General features: G+C 43.3%; 2 protein-coding genes across 13 annotated transcripts in view; both read right to left on the bottom strand.

The window, feature by feature from the left end:
• Window positions 1–83: 83 nt before the first annotated feature.
• hax1 (HCLS1 associated protein X-1) lies at window positions 84–3,092 on the bottom strand. The gene is made up of 7 exons (XM_031866412.1): window positions 2,908–3,092; window positions 2,273–2,523; window positions 1,955–2,178; window positions 1,784–1,844; window positions 1,564–1,697; window positions 1,168–1,288; window positions 84–1,061 (listed from the first exon to the last, which is right to left on the bottom strand). Exons 1-7 carry the CDS (start codon window positions 2,970–2,972, stop codon window positions 988–990), a joined length of 930 nt encoding a protein of 309 aa, XP_031722272.1. The 5' UTR covers window positions 2,973–3,092; the 3' UTR covers window positions 84–987.
• A 2,067-nt stretch (window positions 3,093–5,159) lies between these two features.
• ubap2l (ubiquitin associated protein 2-like) overlaps window positions 5,160–20,271 on the bottom strand; it is a 25,285-nt gene continuing 10,173 nt past the window's right edge. For 4 of the 12 annotated variants that reach the window (XM_031866463.1, XM_031866461.1, XM_031866468.1 and 1 more), the window contains 19 exons: window positions 19,090–19,175; window positions 18,477–18,657; window positions 18,122–18,320; window positions 17,628–17,959; window positions 17,254–17,426; window positions 16,851–16,971; window positions 16,537–16,576; window positions 16,248–16,452; window positions 15,499–15,565; window positions 14,840–15,173; window positions 12,909–12,997; window positions 12,741–12,794; window positions 12,542–12,623; window positions 12,062–12,279; window positions 11,776–11,881; window positions 10,369–10,494; window positions 8,457–8,524; window positions 8,168–8,365; window positions 5,160–5,938 (listed from right to left, as the gene is read on the bottom strand). In XM_031866463.1, coding sequence (XP_031722323.1) covers window positions 5,843–5,938; window positions 8,168–8,365; window positions 8,457–8,524; window positions 10,369–10,494; window positions 11,776–11,881; window positions 12,062–12,279; window positions 12,542–12,623; window positions 12,741–12,794; window positions 12,909–12,997; window positions 14,840–15,173; window positions 15,499–15,565; window positions 16,248–16,452; window positions 16,537–16,576; window positions 16,851–16,971; window positions 17,254–17,426; window positions 17,628–17,959; window positions 18,122–18,320; window positions 18,477–18,657; window positions 19,090–19,175 — 2,775 coding nt within the window. In that variant the 3' untranslated portion in view covers window positions 5,160–5,842. The remainder of the gene's footprint in view (window positions 5,939–8,167; window positions 8,366–8,456; window positions 8,525–10,368; window positions 10,495–11,775; window positions 11,882–12,061; window positions 12,280–12,541; window positions 12,624–12,740; window positions 12,795–12,908; window positions 12,998–14,839; window positions 15,174–15,498; window positions 15,566–16,247; window positions 16,453–16,536; window positions 16,577–16,850; window positions 16,972–17,253; window positions 17,427–17,627; window positions 17,960–18,121; window positions 18,321–18,476; window positions 18,658–19,089; window positions 19,176–20,271) is intronic. The other 8 variants (XM_031866469.1, XM_031866475.1, XM_031866464.1 and 5 more) reach the window with 7 other exon arrangements.

The raw sequence follows: 20,271 nt of genomic DNA, 5'->3' as shown, positions 1-20,271 counted from the left end.
TCCCACGATCTGGACTCCCCTCACCAAGGAAGATTCACCAGAAGATGAGAAGAGCGATGAAACCTTTTGATATTTCACACATGAAAGAGATTTTATTTTTTTTGCATTTTATTTGAAAACAATTCCAACATTCTTTCTGTATCTGAAGCACATGGAAACCACAAACCTGAGAGAGGTTACACTGACATGTTCGAGAATAAAATGGCCTTTTCTGTAACGGACATTTTTCAGAAGGATTGAGAAAGAGAAGAAGTGTAAACTGATAAGGACCTGAGGAGGGTTGATGCCAATTTAGAGGGATAAAGGCGGTTATAGACTTGGCAGAAACAAGGCAGCAGGCAAAACACACGACAAGAACAGAGCGAGCTGCATTCACTGTCAGTGTTGTTGTGATGTTGGAAATTCCCTCCAGTTCGTTTCGATCTAACAGAGAATTTTATCAGGTGTCGTGAAATCACCATCTCAAAGCAGAACTAGAAATATACAGACACGAACATATTCATCACTCAGGTGATCGTGAGTCAATCTACTCTGAGGTTCACCCAATCAGATCAGAGCTCGATTCCCAGTTAGTGATATTTTAAAGTGGTTTGCCTAAACCTAAAACAACAGGCAAATAACAACTGTGTAAATATATTAAGCTTTTTTAATTTGACATATCACACACACTCACATCCATACACGCTTATTCTTACAGGACAATTCCCCCCCAAAAATATGTAATTGTGAATTGTTGTCATTTGTTAAAATCACTAGTCGTCAGGATTAGCAGCTTCTAATCTACGTGAGTTGGAACCCCACAGTGTGACCGTATACAGGCCAGAGATCCTAATCCATCCAACACGCTCACTTTGGCAACTGACGGTCGTGGAAGTGTTCTGTCCATATATAGATATAAACTATACATATGCAAACTCACAGCTTTGGGGAAATCACTCATTGACTGATATGTTTTCAGGGCACCAAAGCTATACTCCACTCTACATGTTATCTAAACCCTCCAAACAACTTGAAGAATAGGGAGTCATCACCCCGCATGTCCGAAAACGGATTTTGACCACCTGAAATATAAACAAGAATGCATTAGAGCTAAATGTAGCTAAGGCAAAATACTCTGAAAACCTGAACAATTAATTCATTAACAACACCTATTATGTAGAGACTGACCTGATATGACAGGTCCAGTTTGATGGTTCGGTCCCTCCAGGCTACCAGAACCTCCTGAGCGGATCACCGTGGTCTCTTCATGGCCTTGGCCGTCTCGAACTGTTCGCCTCTCCTCTACAGACTGACAGACATCACAACAGTCAAAAACATTAAACTCGCAGCCAAGTGGTAAAAAAAAAAAAAAAAAGGGGGGATTACAACTGAAGATATAGATGGTCATAATAATAGTTTTTAGGGTGTTTTCCTCTAGCACGAATCATGACTCAGACCCCCGCAGTATTACCATCCTCTGGGCTAAAGTGGGACATTTGAACTGTGCACGTGAAAATATGTTGTGATGGCATATTAATATATATACGATTAATACTAAAAATCAAGGTAAACCGTTTCTCTCACCCCGTCAGGTTTCACCACCTTAGTGACTATGACTGATTGGAAGAATGAGCGGGCTCTGGGCTGGTTCGGTAACTGACCAGCAGGTGGCGTCAGAATCTGATCCAAGCCCCCAGAGGACACTGCAGAGTCCAGATCTGGATGGGAACGGGAAATCAGTGAGACAACAGAGCAAAGTAATATACTTTATTTGTTTTGCTGAAAGACTAAAAATATCACCCACCCCTGTCTTCTTTGCGCTCCTCTGAAGATTTGTGTGGTCCTCTTTTCCAAATATCATTAAACTATTAAAAGACACCACGAGAACGTCGATACACAACGGTAAACTGAAGCACTTCATATTGCCACAGAAACAAAGCCTTTATGAAAATGTGTCAGAAAATATCTTATGCACCTTTGAAAATGGGGTCCAGCCATAGAATGGCGAGCTGGGAAAGTCTGGTGACTCATAAGATGGGTGGTCATCACCTCTGGGCCCTCTAGATGGCCCTGCTCGGGGTCCTTGTGGGTTGTTGTAAGGGGACTTGAGCATCAAGTCTCTCAGGGGGTTCTCACCAGATCCCCCTCCACCCCTCTCTGCTCGGCCCCGAGGTGGTGGCGGCATGATACTGGGAACATCTAGAACAACAGGGGGAGACAGGCTGAACTTACAAGTGACCATTGCAATATACATGAGATGGTAAAGGACTTGATCATGGCTCAGCTTTCATACCAAAGTGTCCAGACTCTGGCTGTCTGTCCCAGCGGCCCAGCTGGGAGAAGATCTCCTCCATCTCCCTGAGGACCTGGCCAAACACCGGCGGCGGCTCCTGCATCTTCATCCCATCGGGGCCAACACTGAAGCCAAACCTCCAGGCACCGTCAAAAGGGTCCTGCTGGTCCCCATCATAGGAGAATCCATCTTCTTCATCATCTTCTTCATCGTCGTCATCATCATGAGTCATAGCATCAAAGAAGGGGTCCCTGAAATATTACGGTAAGTAAAATAGATAGTTATTCAGGGAAGTAATGTAAATTGACTAACAATGCTATCTTGCTTTGGGTTTGTTCGTTATGTCGAGTGAGCAACATGTTAACGTTACATTAATAGACCTTAAAGTACTCAATCGTATTAATCCCGAGGTCACCCTTAGCCTAAATAAAACAGCAGCCATGTCGGCTGAGGGACCCCTGTGGTCACTGCGGCTGAGAAACACTAATCTTGTAACTTAAGCCGTTTTATTACTTTACGAACGCAACAGCTTGCAATGCAGGTAGCTAGAGAGTTAGCAACATTCTCTGATAACGTTAGCTTATCTCAGAGTGACAGCTGTGTGACGTTACTCGACTTTTACTCCATGAACTCACCTTCGGTCACGATAATGACCTCCAGGTACTCCGAAGAATCCGCGAAATAAGTCGAAAACACTCATTTAGCGACAGCTTTTGTAGAAAACTAACTCATAACTAAAAAAACAGACACCCGCTGGAGTAAGCTTCCGTTGTCAATAGTGCCGTAAAGTGTTCCAGATCCTTCAGAATTACGCAATCAGTCGTAACGCTACGTTACTGTAAATATCAGAAGAAATGCGCAGGAGAAATAACTGCACGCTCTCTGCCGCTTGCTGGGAATCAGCCAGGATTATGGAGTTTAAAAGCTGATGTGTGTGCGGGTGTTTTAAGTGGTAATGATTCAAACATAAGACGTTGAAGGATATAAACAATTCAAATTTTAATTGAAAAAATATATCCGATGTTATTGATTGCTACCCATCTTAATTAGCCACCTTATACTAAAAGGTTGCGTTACATGTTAATGCATCCGTAGTAATAAAATGAAGACATTATGGCGGAGGCGATTCTGCTGACAAAATACATTTTGCCGATGACACTCATTTGTAAAAAATGTAACATTTTCACTTGCAACGTGTGGGTATTTCTGCAGTATAAATATGTAAAGGAGCTTAATACTTTCATTACTACCGCTTGTTGAAGCGTCTGCGACGTCAAAGCAGGCAGCTGTTTCCTAGCAACGGCGTTTCATCACCAGTGAGAAAACTTCCAACGAGCATTATGACGCCAGTCAGTCACCAGGGTAACAGCAGTTCATCCTGTTTGTAAAGTGCGAAGGCTATTTTGTGAGATGGTTGGGAAATAAATGACGTAATGGGATAATTAAGCATTTTGACTTTATAAACAGGAGTTTATCTGGAAGTTATTTTTCCAAAGAAATGAGCTGACCCGTGACGAGGTCACCTAAAATGTAGTCAAGTCCACGTCCTAAAGCGTTTCAGGAGTAGGAAAAGAAAAAATGGCCACAAAATACAAATCAAAGCCTGTTAAGTAAATGTTTAAATGTACTAGATTTTAAAAAAGTAAACAAAATAAAATTTCCCCATCTGAAATGTGGTGAAGTATAAAATAGTACAAAACAGAAATACTTAAGTACAGTATACCTACTTGACAAAACGTACCGAGTTTCACTTGACAAGCTACAACACCTCAGGAAAACAGGACATGTATGTAATATCCTGTAAGGACCAGCAGCATGGCTGTATGTTGACATGATCAACTGGAACAATTTTAAGGAAATGTAAATGGTGGCATCCTAGATATGTAGCTAGAGACCAACCTGTTTGACAGTTTGCTGACAACCACACTGTAGAACAGGTTCTATAGATGCAAAAGGCATCCAAGTCTTGCCTGGAGAAGTGCAGTGCTGATCCCCTGGAGTTTGTTGGGTAACTCGGGCCTCCGACAGACACCAACCGTCCAGCCTCGAGTTCAATGGTTTCACTGGATGAACTGCTTCTTACTGCGTTTGTCAATTCATTGTTCCCCTGATATGAAGTATCAGTGACTTTAACGTTTCAAACTGTCAGATGAATTAAGGCCAAGCCACAGGAGAAACAAATTGTTTCTAACAAGACATTCACATCCAAAATGATGAAAATGTCTTGTTTATTTACTTAATATTCATATATTTTTACAAAATAAAAAATAATGAAACAAAAAGCTAACAAGTCTGCAAGTAATTACGAGAAGGTAAAGGAGAAAGTCATCGAACAAACAGGGACTACAGTACTTGTGCTTTTTTTTTAGTTTTTTTTTTATATATGTACAAGACAAGTTTATCCATTTAAATTTTTAAAACGCACAGTACAAAAAGAAAAAAATAAATCACTGACAAAAAAAACCAAAAAAAAAACCATAGTACAATGTTGTCCATCGGTATTCAATGCTGCAGGTTTCCTTACAATGGGAGACAGGTGGTGGAGCAGGGAGGAGGTGGGGGGGCCTAAAAAAAAAATAAATAAAATGAAACACACTGGAAGGCAGATTGGGTGTGTATTGGCCTTGGAAATCATTCAACATCTCTTGCAGAATAGGTGGGGCCGTAATGCAACATATTTATAATTCATGGGAACAGTTACTGTACAAGTGTTGGATAATGAAAAATTCTGTGCTAGGCAAAAAACAAAGCACAGTACACAACCACAGCCCCCGTGTGTACAAACATGCACGCAGTCACATGACAAACACTTTCCTCACAGTCCAAGCCAGTGAGCTCGCTTATACGTCTTTATATATAATATATCTATATTTGGTAAAAAATAAACTTCACAACTCTACCAATTTAGAGAATTGTTTCTTGAAACTTAAAATGACATAAAAAAAAAAATTTAAAAAAAAACATTCAACAGCAATTAAGCTAATTTATGTGTTTGGGTATTTTGTGTTCCACCAAAAAATGAAGTAGTGGGGAGTCGAGGGTGAGAAATACAAAACCAGCCTGTCCCCCCCACCTTTAGATATTACTTCAGTCCTCCCCAACTGCAAGAAAAAAGAAGAAAAAAGGGGAGGGGGAAGACAAAAAACAAACAAAAAAAACAACCATACAGGAAACGTTCTTTCATTCTTTTAGAAAACAGTTCTATGTTACATACAAGTCAAAGAAAAGTGGGTGAGGCTGGGGGATTAACACAATACAAATTCCCAACACTCAATATTTCACCTCTTGACGGTGTATTTCTATAACCATTTAGCTCCGATCTCCCCTCTCTTCTAAGCCCCTTTTGTCCCTCCCGCCCATCCATGCATCATTATAGTGCTGGTTCTCTCGGCACAGCACCTCCTCTGACCGCAGTCAGAGCTGCAGGAGTGCTGGGCCAAGAGACTGGGTAGGGAATCTCTGCAGAGGGGTGAGGGGGAGTTTATATGTGGAGACTGTTTGCGGAAGGAGTGATGAGCCCCCCTTCTAGCTTCTGTCAACAGCGTGGGGGGGGAGGGCCGACAGCTGATGTTAGTTTGCCCCCCAGTTGTAGCTGTTGTATGCCGACTTGTTGATCTGAGACTTCTGTTGAATGGAGGCGTTCTGGCTGCGCTGTCCGGTGCCGCTCTGTGAGAGAGGACAGAGTTTATCTTTAGATAAACCTCAGGACATTTTATGCAAGTTAATTTTGTAACGATGGTAACAAGTAAACATCGAACAAAAAGTTCGGAAATTAGTGTTTGGTAGATTATTTCTCTGTTGTAACAATTCTTCTTAGCAATAAATTGCATACCGTTGGAAAGCCTGTTTATTTACTTTTCAAACGGTGCCCCAATTGTAAGGATCATGCATTTCTGGGATGAGCAGCACAGCCGAGTATGTGGGTTGCGCCCATGAAAAATTTGCCAAATCTTCTCTGCCAATGCCAAACAGCTTATTCTGCTGTTGCTATTGACCGTCAGGCTCGTTTGTGCTGGTGTCGGCAACACCTGCACTGGAACCTGAACATGTGGAGGAACGTTATGTTCAGCGATGAGTCCAGATTCTGCCTAAGGAAGTTGGAGCGTAGGGTCAAAGTGTGGAGAAGACGGGGAGAACGCTATGCTGATTGCTGCACCGATAAGAGTAACACCTTTTGGTGGAGGCAGTGTGATGGTGTGGGGCGGCATCTCCATCACTGGAAAAACGAGGCTCGTCTTCATTGGAGGCAATCTCAATGCAGAGAGATATCGAGATGAGATTCTGCAACCAGTGGCAATCCCATTTCTCCACAGTCTGGGACCGAACTCCATCCTCCAAGATGACAACGATTATTTTGATCAATATTGAGATCACGATTATTCATTAATTTTTTTCAGCGTGTCTTTGGGAGGTGGATGGATAGGCTGTCGCGCTATGCAGGGTCGCTGTTATGGTTTTCTGGGTTGACGTTGGACATGGACGGAGATTCAGTGAGGTAACGTTAGCTTTGGTCTTAATGCATTCGTCGTACTGTGGTTTGTGGTGATTTTTCAGGTGGTTGAACAAGTTAGTTGTATTGCTATGCGGCGCAGACAACTCGAACGCACTCTGTGCATATGATTTGTTCTTGGTTAACATCACTTGCCCTAAATCCAAAAAACTTCCAGACAACGGATGATGATCCTTTGAGGGGCTAGCTCCTCGCCTTGTGCTCCTGACATTTGATTTACCTTTCACACGACACCCGTGACCATCTGCTCTCTGTTCTGTTGTCTGTCTCTCTACTCTTCTACTAATACCGGAGTCGACTGCAAACAGAACTTTTTTTGAGGCTGCCGCTGCAGGGTGCGCGTATGACCCCTCCCATCTCGTTCGCCCCCTGGTGGTTGGCTGACTGTTAGTTGAGGAAACGCTTGGTTTGATATGTAGCAGAGCACTCATTTTAAACGTCAATATCGCCGACGATCATGCTCATTTAATTGTGGCAGCCAAAATCGTGATCGCAATTAAAATTCAATTAATCGTGCAGCCCTAGTTCTTCCACACGCTACTGAGGCTCCTGTTTGTTAAATGGCCAATATGTCTTGTTTCTTCCTTGTTACTGATAGACTTCAATCGTCCAATCCACCAAACAAGAGTGGATAGCAACAGCAGAATAAGCTGTTTGGCATTGGCAGAGAAGATTTGGCAAATTTTTCATGGGCGCAACCCACATACTCAGCTGTGCTGCTCATCCCAGAAATGCATGATCCTTACAAATGGGGCACCGTTTGAAAGGTAAATAAACAGGCTTTCCAACGGTATAACACTTATTGCCAAGAAGCATTGTTACAACAGAGAAATAATCTACCAAACACTAATTTCCGAACTTTTTGTTCGACGTTTATATACTTCCGGGATTGGGCGCAGGGATTTTCCCTGATGCAACAGTAGGTTGAAAGCAGTAAAACAGGCATGTTGAGGTTGTGCCCTGCTGTGTATTCTAGCAGTTCCTCATTAAAAGCAAGTAAAATACAATGCCCGAACAGGAACTTTTTCCCGTTTGTCATTATTATTGACAGATGCGGTAATATTTCTCAGTGAGCTCTTTGACACTAGAGAAGATAAACATGTGAAGTGCTACATGATCTGCTGTCAGTCACTAGAATTTGATTTACGTTGATGAAGCCAGACAACAGTGACCAAAACAGTCCAATGAAGGAGTCACCTGTGAGTCTATATGATCTTGTGATAGTTTAAAAAAATAAATAAAAAAAAAAAAAAAAAAAAAAAAAAAAAAAAAAAAAAAAAAAAAAAACTGGTTGAAAGCAAGACGAACCAGATCTAAAAAAGGCAACTAAGGATCTTTTTTATTGGTCCGAACTGAAGGTGTGAAAGCGACCTGCTGTACGCTACCTGTCCGTCCTGCTGCAGGTGGTGGTGCAGGATCTGAGAGTGGGGTTGTTGGTGCGGTGCCAGGATGTGCATGAAGGGGGCTGGGGCGTAGGCGGCAGCCGCCGGGGGGTTGATGGGTCCACCGCTCCCCAGAGCCGAGGGCAGGCTGAACGGAGCCGCTGGAGTGCCGGCATGGAAACCCTGCTTCTCAAACGACTGCTGGAGGAAGGGACACGAAGAACAGACATGTTTTGGCTTGATTCAATCTGCAAAAAGTCCTCTTCTTGAAATATGTATTATCTGTAATTACCTGCGTCTTTGTGTAAACAGACCCTGAAATATCTGGTACCCCCGTGTTGCTTGATGTCACAGAGACTCCTGCAGAGACAGAGGAGACAACATTAGTCCAAAAAGTGGGCATGTTAAGGGGACTTGAGAAACACCCAGCAAACAAACCATGCTCAGCCATTTTCAGATTCTAGCCAGCACAATTGCTACATGGTGTGCCAACAGGGAATCTTATTTGTATAATTCTATATTTGTGTCAACATTTTCTCCAATTCAAGACAAATCTTATGGCTTTAGAAGAAACGAGGTTCCTGGGAAATATAGAGTATGAACATCTATGTCAGCGTAAGTTCATAGATGATTTCAGCAGAATTTCCCTGTATTGAGGACAGCAGAGGCGATGAAGAGGGATGAAATTAAGAGGAAGAGAGGGAGATGGTGTCGCAGTGCATCAGTCAGCCACAGTAGAGCATCTGGTGGTTACTGCTGTGGTTGTTACCCCCCATATCGCCATAAAGATGTAGAACAAGGTCAACTGGTGTGCAAAAAAACCAAATGGACATGAAAGACTGATTCTAATCAGACTGAGTTCAAGTGGCATTCACGTAACAAAATGGTCGTGTCTTTGAGTCCCTGACATGTTTTGTCACAATCTGTGAGCAAGAAGACTGATCACATGATCACATGATGAATTCACCCTGAAGTGAGTTACTTTTGTCATTCAGTCCGTTACATGAATCAATTTTATGGCTTTATTAAGACATGACAGTCACAGAAAGAGGCATGATGCTAATGTGATATTTGGCGCATCTGAAGCCATGGAACTGATAGAAAACCACAGTAAGCTGCAACATGATATTAATGAAGAGTGGTTTGAGTTCTTCTACAGGCTGCATCAGTGATGTGTTGGATCCTTAAAAGCACATTGTCAGCACGAGAGATGCCCATCCCTGTGTGCCACTGTAGTCTTTGCATTAATCCGATAGCATTGATTCAGACTGCGCTGAAAGTGTTGTAAAAATGTTACTAGGTTAAAAAAACAAAACAATACACAGCATAGCTGAATATAATGAAGAACTCACTCTTGACGGGTACTATGAAATAGATCCGTCGTATTTCTAAAGAAATAATTATCCCTCAGTTAGAGGTCAAAATGGTGCCATTTCCTTCATCGTTTGGTTTGGGTAACACATTCTTCATATAGATTGTCACAGAAATACCACAATACAGACTCCAAAGATTACGGCAGAAACACTTTAGATCAAAACCTCAAGCGCCCTTTACAAGGCAACTTAGTCTTCAGTCAGGTACCATTCACAAGAGTATCAGTGTGAATGCTGCTGCAGCTTCTTCAAACGGTGTCTTCTCTCTCTCTCACACACACACACTCTCGCTCTTAGAGCACAGCAGTATTTTACAAGTAACAAGGACATTTTGCCAACCTATCTCTCTTGGATTGTAACCTACAGGACAGTGAACTCGATACTGGAGATGGACCATGCCAGCAATGACAACATGAGTGAAGCGCTAGCAACACAGAGGGGACAATGGGACGGCATTAACCAGAGCAACTCATCAGTTTATGGCAGCCACAGCCCTTGTGACCGGCCACAGTTTTGACTCTAAATCTAATAATTACATAGCATAAATGTCAAGAATATAAAAAGAACATTTGGATTGATGATGAGTTGCCCTGGGGGAGAACACTAAACAGACAGAGTGGCAGACAAGGCTAGTACGGGAGGCAGGCTGCATTGGACGGTCTAAAAGCGGATGTAGTGTGACGGGTCTTCCCACAGGCGCAGCTCATCAGCGATGAGGCAAAGGAACCAGAGCAAAGAGTGGGAGAAGGATGGCTGGTGACACAAGGAGGAAGACGGGAGGGACAGGGTTTTTTTCCCCCCTTCTATATTTTGGCAGGTGGCGGCACTCACCGACTCCCGGCCCGGTGACAGAGCTGGCTGGCTTGTTTTGTGCAGAAGCGGCAGCGGCCACGGCAGTGCCGTATCCGCCCTTACAGAAATCCCCACTCACTGAAGCCTGGCCCACATCCTCATAGCCTGCAACAGTCAGACACACAGCCGCAGCCCACAGCGTTAGACACACCAGGCAGGGGAAACGGACCTGGCTCAAATGGCATTCACAAAGAATTGATAGCGTTGGTCTGAAACAGTGTACCACATGGACAGGTTTTACCAAATTGTGACAATACAGATGGTGTCCTCTAGCAAAACACATTATACTGACATCCAAATACTTTACTGCAAGTATCTGAACTACAACACCAAATGTATTGTCCTTTCTGGCAAAACCGGTCAATCTGGTTACAACAAGCAGATCAGAAACAACGCCAACATCATTTGCAAATACTATTTGACCCAAGTCTGTGGGGAGGAGGTGGGGGAAGTGAGGGGGCAGGCAGGTTCTGTGTGTGGGAGGGGAGGGAGCTTGAGTTGGGTGATGGCAGAAAGCAGCAGATGGTGAAGCTTAGAACGAATAGGTGCTGCACATGTTGTGACCAAAGGTGGATATTGATGTGATGTATTAAAGCATGAAAATAAAAAAACAGCTTCACTGAAAAATAAGAGTAGATACCAGAAGGCAACTGACGAAATTAAACTGCTGGAAAAAAAAAAAAGGGCTACAAGGAGAGTCATTTTAAGAGATATTGGAGGGTGATCCATGTTAAGGAGATGTGGTGGAAGGTGAAGCCTTGGTGCAAACCCCATAGCAGAGCAAGCTATGGAAGACAGCAGAACGATAATCTAACCCCTCTGTTAAATAAATTGATAAAGCCAGGAGCCGCTGTTCAAGCCCAGCTTCCCCTTTCCCATCCAGTAGGATGACAGTCCTATATATTTCATCACAAGAAACAAGAAGTGGCAAGACAAATTCTTGCCATCTTAAAACAGCTCCATTATTGAGACATGTTCCTTGTGTGTACGGGAAATGAAAACTGGGCACACGGTGCAGATGCATTTCCAATAATCGGACACAATTGAACCTCAAATATTCATCATGCGCAATCTAAAAACATTCTGATTTAACTTTGAGGTCCACAGTTCAAGTGAGAATCAGCATTCAACAATGTGTTATGAACCGTTAGCAACACGAGCATAACAGACGTCTTTACACGAGCATCATATTTATGCTTGTAGACGCTGCAGAGCGCAAATGAAATACGCACTCAACGCCAATGAGAAATCAATGGGCTCATCGTGAGAAACAGCACAGAGTTACTGGTATGCAGGTTATAGAGCAGGAACTGCATGACCCTTCAAAAAAAAAAAAACAACCCAAAAAAAACAAAACTGCAGCTTCAATAGCGTTTAGCGCCTCACCAGTGTTGTATCCATGGGAACCATAGCCACTAGCCTGCTGGAAGGGTGTGGCCGATGCATTGACGCCGACGTTCACACCGTGCTGCTTTGACGAGGTAGGAGCCACCTAGACAAAGAAAACCATGGCATGTGTAGTCATGTCAGCAAGCCGTAACCAAAGTTTGTCTTGAGGGGGCCACCAGAGGAAAGTCAAAAGGACAACACAATACTTTTAAAAACCTCAGGGTGGGAGCAAGAATGTAATGCAAGCCAACAAGTTAGCCAGCTTGTGGAGAAGTTGTCTTACCGGAAACACAGCAGGTCCGTACTGGAAGGTATTGGGCAGGCCTGGCATGCCAGTGTAGTATGGGAGGCTTGTGTAGCTGTAGCCAGGCGGCAGTGCGGGATTGAGGAAGGGCTGCTGTGTGGTGTGATGCGTCTGGGTCTGGTTCTGTTGTGTCTGAGATAACGTGGTGGCTGGGGACGGGGAGGATGCATCGCCTCGACCAAACTTTGATAAGTCACCTGCGAATATGTGCAACAGAGGACGACAGGACAGAGTGGGAAGTTAGAACCCATGTGTGACCACAGACGGGTACGCTGTCAACCTGCCAGTCTCAGTTTCCACCAACCCCCCAAAAAAGGCCCTTTAAGTGTATTGTGAAGATAATCATAAAAGTTCCACTGTTCATAAGTTAAGAACATGAAGCTTCTTCAACATGCAGCTAACTGCTGAAGAGACAAAGTAAGCTCAACTTTTAATAGACGCAATTGTTAGTTGGCTCACCAGAGTACGGGTTGTTCGTCAGGCTGCCGTCTCTGCCAGTCAGTGCCGCTGTGGGAGCTGCAAAGGGGATGCTGTAATAATCCTGGAGAGAAAAATATTTTGTATAAAACAGAAATAATAGACATGAAGCAATAAAGTACGACTTGTGCATAATGTTTCTATTGCAGGAGTTTACGACTCTTCATAAAACAAAACTCACCAGCGGTATTCTTGTTTGCAGCATCTGGAGGTCATCATAGCCGTACACCTGGGGCTGAACGAAGCATGTGTCAGAAAACCATGTTACTACAGAAATGATGTAACAGAAACTCCAAACAGGTAAAGCTCAGACTATACAAAGACTGACTTGATGCTGGCAGGAACTTACAGGGTAGGCGTGCAGTAGTCCAGGGGCCATGATGTATGGGTTGGGCAGTAGAGGGGGCACTCCAGGTGGCAGGTTTGGAGGCGCTTTCCCTGTAAGTCAAACATAATTGTATTAAATTTGCCAAACAAGCCAATACTACAAATCTATTAACTGTTGCTTAAACTGGCAGGGCTTTCCAAAAGGGCATGGTGTAGCCAGATGGTGGGGTCCGGGGGGGATTCACTCAAATGTTTAAATGTGTAGAAAGTGACACAACCTGCTATTTGTTGAATCAAAGTGAAGGTCTTTCAGCTCGTTAAAAGGACGGTGAGAATCAGTCACAGAGCCAATAATGATAATAATGTAGCCTGTCGTATATTTTATTAATGCTGATCTTTCTGCTTTAAGTGGGCGATGGGGGGGGGGCACTCGCTAGATTTATTGCTGTGCAGGCTCATTTCTAACTCGACATGGTGACTACGGCATCTGCTCACCAATTCTTCTATTCAACGTCACAAACAAACCTCTGGCCTCACCTTTTTTTACTTGATCAAAATTAACCACAACGCAGTTAACAAATACATAATTCCCACTTTGTCTTAGGCATTTTGTGTTCTTCAGTGACAGAGATGTCGTTATCGTAGGCGATTATCTTATGGTTGTAAGCCAATGGCGGCAGGACTGATACAAACATCAAGATTCCCGCCATCATGCTCACATCGCTTGGAAGCAGACACTAGTGGTCGTAAAATGTACGCGCATAGCGAACCCAACATGCTAATCAAAATAATTCTATTAGAAACCAAAATTAATAGAATAAAGTTAAGGCTGGAAAATGGAGAAAATTACAATATTTTTGACCGAATACCTTGATATCGTCGATAATGTTGACCGTTAGTACTTTTAAGAAATATTTACACAATGAGGTTTTTGATAAATAATCACCAGAGTGTAGCGACTATGTGAGTAAAGGCAAATAATAGAACAGCTAAGTTCTGGTAAGTTCAAAAAATGACATCTTTTACCATTTTTAAATGCTGCGTTACAGTAAAGTGATAACACTTTTGCCACATTACCATATACAAAATCTAAGAAGATATCTAGTCTCATTACAACAGATATAAATAAGGACATATAGTGGTGCAACGGATTGTAAAAGCAAAGAGCAAATATAACTTTTAGAGATCCCTGATCACGTTTTTTTAATTATTGATGAGCATAGCTGTTCCATATTGGCAGATAAAGATCCCTTTGTTGTCAGATTATAGCAGCTGGTCGACAAGGTTCCAGACTAATATTTTTTCCCAACCGTCCAACCGTCAACTGCTCTGAAGTCAGTGTAAACCACCAACAATTCTAAATGTTGTACTTTTACTTTGCTAGTGTTTTCTTCATAAAAACACATAATTCAAATGATTAGGCAATAGATATGGATTAAAAATAAAACTTGTCAATATTAGTATTAATGATGTATCATAAGCTGCTTAGAGCTAGTGCAACAGGTCATAAATCCCTCTCCAATATCCATTTATGCTGTTGTGAAACACCTCCTTCACCAACACTACATCTTACGGGATTACATGTGAACACATGATACCGCTATAATTTACAGAACTTTCTTTCCTTGGCCATTAGCGGCGTCATTATCGTTAACTAGCTATCCTGTCAATTTAAACACGGATTAGTCATTTACAATGTAACATTATCAGAGATCGGCGACTAGAAAAGCATGAATGCCAATGTCCTGGTCGCATTTTTTACTGAATATTGGTGGATGATGATCGTCAGTAAAACTTTATTTCAAACTGTCATGGTTAACGTGTAATGCATGGTTCCCGCGCTTGCCGAACCGTGAGGGGGGGGGGAGGGGAACCGTACGGATCACCGATCGACAGTTACGCCACTAAACACAAGGTGTATTTTTCATGTTTGTGCTTGTGTTTATATCTAACCTGAGGATGCCGCAGAGCTGCGTGAGGATGCTGAAGGAGGAATGGCCGAGGCCGCTGCGGCGAGTGAAGCAGCGGCGGCTGCTGCAGCAGCAGCAGCAGCAGCAGCAGCTGGGACACACATGGAGGCCGTGTTGAGGCCCATGGCCAGACTGCTGATGTGGCCGAGGCCGGAGGGGACTGAAACTGTGGCATGGCCCATAGAGGCCTGAGGGGCCCCTAGTGACACCTGCGCAGCAGCCACCATGGATGAGGAGGCAACTGATGACGGTACGGCTGATACTGAGGAAGGGAAGGAGGAGGAGTGGAGGCTTGAGTCACCGTCTAAGCTGGGATGCTGTAGAGACAAAAGGAAGAAGACAGAAAGATGCCGTTAGGATTGATGAGATTACATTTCCATTAGAGTGACTGGACATCTAATGTGTCCATCTGCCATCACAGGAAATGCAGCTTTAAAAAGGCTCAGATGGATAAAGATGCACTGTCCCGCATAAGCATGTACACACAACTCATGGTTTCTGTCTGGTTAAAATAACATTGAATCTGCTTCAAGGGTCACATTATTAAAAAAAAAAAAAAAAAAAAAAAAGCAGAAGACATTATGCTTCATCCACATGACTGGTTATACGTATATTCCTGTATTTATACCAGAACCTGCTTACCAGAAGGCTTGAGTTGGATGTCCGGACTGAAGATTGAAGGTGGCTGTTCTGTTGTGATGGGTGAGAGCTGTAAAAATACAGGAAGATTCAGAGCACGTCGCAACTATCTCCGAATTACATCACATGTACTGGTACTTGGGTTGCCCCAGAGGCAGAGTCCTGCACGGGTCCAGTTCTGCAAACCTGAACCCGCCCACACACAAAGCGCAGTACAGGAAGAGGCCCATTACCAGCAAGTCAAAACTGGACCCGGTCCCATCCTCATCCATTTATACTAGTCCTGCTGTCTGACCCATGATTAAACACACAGTACCTGGTTTAAACTGGGCTTTCCGTTCTTAAATCACAAATCCAGCCAAGGAGAAGTCTGCTTCACTGGCTGCGTTTGATGCCGCGATGGCAAGCACAATCAGGGCCAGGCTTTCACAATACAAATCAACCTTGAGGCTAGGGATGCCAATTTCTTTTCCTGAAAGATAGCAGACCCTCGTTAACCGATTATCGACAAAATGAGGGCCTTGCATGCAGGTGTGCTTTGGTTGAAGTGAACTTTTAAGGACTAAACATTTTGTTCTCAACGACTGCCCACCCGCATTCAGTTCAGTTTTATCCCTGGCACTCGAATCTATAGATTTTTTTGTTTTTTTGCAGGTTACCCAACTGGATGCAGGACTCTGTCTCGAGGTCATAACTTAAGATACTGGTTAACTTCCTATTCTATCATGCATGTAAATTTAGCAGCATCTTACTTGTTGTGTTGAGGAGGGGGGAGGGTGCTCGGAGGCAGGTCTTCACTGTGCCCCAGGCCACTGTGGGACATCTGATTGGATGTAGACAACAAGGAGGCAGAGCCACCGTCACCCAAAGATCCCGTGCTGGAGACGGGCGTGACTGAATCCGAGCCCGGCTTGACCGATACTGCAGAGCCTGCTGCAGCTAGAAAACGAGACATTTCTGGAATAAATTCCAACCCAGAGTGATCAGGAAAAACGTCAACAATGCTGTTAACAAAAAAATTAAATGTAAATAGACACTTACCTTCTACAGATTGTGCAGATTGCATTGAACTGAAGCCATTCTGTAAAACCAACAATGAAGGTGAAATCAGAGGTTTCTATGGAAACAGGCCATTCTTAAATAAGGCATAATAAGCAAGGATTTCTTAAAAATTCTAAGTATAGACTGATACAAAAATAAACCCTCTCAATCATCTCTTATGACCCGATAGAAGTGTGTGGCGGTGTCTGTATCTGCAGAGACCCTGCCCTCTACCTCAATCTCCTCTTTTCTTCTTATGTTGCGTTGTTTGGGACATTTCTAGGTCTCAGCAAAGAGGGGATCTTTAGCCATACCTTGGACTGCATATCCTTCTGAGGCGAGGAAGAGGCTGAGGGAGGGTAGCGGCGAGTCTGGGACGCTCTCTGATCGTACAGGTCCATCTGACTGGAGTTGGAGAGAGCTGGAGTTGACTCACTGCAGATTGCAACGGTATTGACAAGATTGTGTTCTTAGAGAACAACCAGTGGTTCTGACCCAAACATTTCTAATCACAACTTTAGTTTTTAAGCACTTTTAGGGACTAAAACATGCACTTAAATATATCATTCCCCCCCAGTACTTAAATGCTGCGTACGAAAAAAAATACTTGCTTAATTTACAGCCATAATACAGATGGCATAAATCGTGCAAAACGTATTTCAATGTGAAAACACATCTCTAAAAAAAAGTGTAAATATGAATTTTTAATGCACTAACCTGCTGGGGCTAGTGTAGAGACTGTTCTGAACCTGGTTGGCCTGTGTTGTGGTGGCGGGGGTGGACTCGTAGTCTGGTAGAACTGGTTCTGACCCAAACTGCAGTGCTCCAAACTGAAGATTGAGGCCTGTGATGTCTGCTGAGCCAGGCATCTCTACCGCCAACGCAGGAATCTGAGGAAGATGAAGAGCGTTATAAGACTCGGCACAAATGTCCACGGATGTTTTCTGCCATCCCAGAACCAGGAGTATATTTTCACATCACATCCATGAAATGTGCCATTTTTGTTTACATGGAGAATTTAATTTAAAAAAACAAAAAGATCCAATCATCACATTTCAAATATGCTGTTTTTTTTTTTTTAATTCAGTTACCTTTGATGAAATGGAAGTCTTCTTCTTCTGCTGTTTCAGTTTGTGTTGCTGCAACATCAGTGGACTAGAACCATGGGCGTCTGAGGAACTTGGGGAAATTTGCTGACCTAGTGATGAAACTGCTGCCATTTTGGGAAGACTGGAAGCAGGCGGAGGCACCACATGGGATGAGGATGTTGTTTGTTGTGGTAAGGAAGAAGACGAGGAGGAAGGAGGCAGACCTTTGTCCTGCAGGAAAACATCCAACATGGACGAGGTTGAGGTGGCGGCCTGGTAGGGCTGCCGCTTCGTAAAGGGCGCATGGACCGCAGACTCCGCCTGAGTCTTCATCTCTGTAAAAAGAAAAAGAAAATTAAAGTTAGGAATGAAACCGTGAGAGCAGTTTGGATATTCCTACATTAAAAGCAAAAAAAAGGATCTATGGAATGATCCTTAACATGCTCACGGGGATATTGAGGGAAGATCAGAGTAATTACAGTCGAATGTCATCTCACCGTACTGTCCCAGTGAGGCTGCACTGGTGTCCCAGGATGAAGGGGTTGTGTTTGGCGGTCCGGTCTGGGAGTGCTGGGCTGCCAGCTGGGCCAGTGCCTGGGCTGTTTTATACTGCTCCAGGAATTGAGAACCAGTGGTCCCTGTGCTAGCTCCTTTAGGGTCCCCCACATCCCCGAAACCCTTGCTCAGCATGCTGACCTGCAATGTTGGCAGATTATGACACTTATCAAAACAATAAAAAAAACCAATTGGTGCTACATGGCCGTAGTTATGACCCGATATCCATGGCCCTATCCCTTTCCTGTGTGGCTAGGAAGTGGTTGAGATATAAACTTTAAAAATGGCGAGTCTCACCATGCTGTGCTGGGTGTAAGGGGTGCTGGACGATGTTTGGGAGAGTGGCACTCCTTGCTTGGAGTTGCTAAAAACCAGTGACTGGGACAAGGATGGGGGCTGGGTGGCCTCCATGGGGGGGTTTTCTGTCTCTGAAGAGGAGGATGGGGGAGTCTTCCCCAGAAGCACTGCAAGGTCAATCCTGTAGCAAAACAGAAATATTCATATTCAAGAAGACATTTGAAATGTGATCTGTGTCAACTGAACCTTTATTTATACCACGAGTACAAATATCATTGTTAGGACTACAACTACTAATCATTAATTAATCTGCACATTATTTTCTTACCTAATCGTTTAGTGTATTAATCAAAATAGTAAAACATGTCCATCATAATTTTCCAAGGTGACATCGTTACAATACTGTTCCCCAACCAATAGCCCAAAACACTACAATATTCAGTTCACTATAGTGAAAGACAAGGAAACAGCAAATCTTCATAATTGAGAAGCTTGACCCAGAAAATATTTGACATTTAGCCAAGTAAACAGTGAAACCATGCAAATGTAATTATTCTCTCGACCCATTCCTGGAAAACATGAGTCGAGCTAATGAAGTGCACAAGTGAACCACCTCTGTCCTTTGGTGATGGTCACATTCTCTTGAGGCAGAGGGACGGACGCCACACTGGAAGCTGTGAATATCTTGGTCTCTGAAAGCTGCAAAAGGAGGAGAGTAGAGGATGGAGGGAGTTTTAGTTGGAAGAACAAAGGTTCACAGAATTTGCATCCACCAACCAGAGCAGTTGCAGGTTCCATTTATGCATGTCCAAAATTTCATGGCTTCATGTCATCCAACAAGACATTTGTGTGAAATAGTAATAATTAGCATATGATACGGATGGATCCAGTCTTCCTTCAGAGACACTTTGCTAAAACATTTGATAAGTTCAGATTTGTCTTTAAATATAACAGTAAGTTGGAACGTCTAGAGCAGGGGTCGGCAACCTGCGGCTCGCGAGCCTCTCTGTTGCGGCTCCCTGAAGTCCCCAACTGGCGCACCGGATCCGGACCCAGGAACTAAAAACCGATAGATAATTCGGAATTATACATATTGGGCACTGAGTTTAAAATTTTTTAAACGGCGCCTCTTATTCAGCCGTTACGGCACTTGTTCGGAGGTGCAGGAAACACACCGACCAATGCATTGCAAATCACATCAGGTGATGCAGCTCAGCCAATCAAATATGGGTATTCTGACAAGTTTCCTGATTCGAGCGAGGTTTACACACACCGTGACACACGGGGCTGAGACGAGGAAATGGAAAGAAGAGCAGGGAAATTGCGCTGATAGAAGATATCTCACATGACTCTCTCCAAAAAGAGAAACGTGTTCAGAGAGAATATAATTTATAAGCAAGAATGAACAGAATCTTATATGTTAATTATTCCCACAGGCAGTCAAATCCTGCAGGTGGCTAATCATGATTTTCAGACCCCCGCCCTCTGTAAACTATCAATGGATATATCCAAAAAAAGAAAAGTCACGGAGGAAAATATAGACTTTAATTCTGCGTGGACGTATTCATTTGCTTTCACTGCCAACAATGCTGGCTTACCTGTATGCTTCCAGAACAAGCACACAGCATTTGCTGAAAAGTGTCACGTTGGAGATGAGCGACAAAGAGCGATTTCTCCTCTTCATAAGAGTTCGATATTGTTATATCAGGTAAAATTGCAAAAAAATGTCAAGGATTGTCTTTATTCTTGTTCTATATTTTCATAAATACAACAAACTATAGTTTTTGTATATATA

Source organism: Anarrhichthys ocellatus, unplaced genomic scaffold, assembly GCF_004355925.1.
Source record: "Anarrhichthys ocellatus isolate YVR2014 unplaced genomic scaffold, GSC_Weel_1.0 scaffold35, whole genome shotgun sequence".
In the NCBI taxonomy this organism is placed as follows: Eukaryota; Metazoa; Chordata; class Actinopteri; order Perciformes; family Anarhichadidae; genus Anarrhichthys; species Anarrhichthys ocellatus.
The sequence above is the reverse complement of the archived record's forward strand: the minus strand, read 5'-3'. Positions and strand labels throughout refer to the sequence as shown.

Coding starts and splice junctions, on each gene's coding strand:
- hax1 (XM_031866412.1), bottom strand. CDS start 2,972: ATGAGTGTTTTCGACTTATTTCGCGGATTCTTCGGAGTACCTGGAGGT. Junction 1,845..1,954: donor GCTGGACCCCATTTTCAAAG/GTGCATAAGATA, acceptor GTCTTTTAATAG/TTTAATGATATTTGGAAAAG. Junction 1,289..1,563: donor AGGTGGTGAAACCTGACGGG/GTGAGAGAAACG, acceptor GATGTCTGTCAG/TCTGTAGAGGAGAGGCGAAC.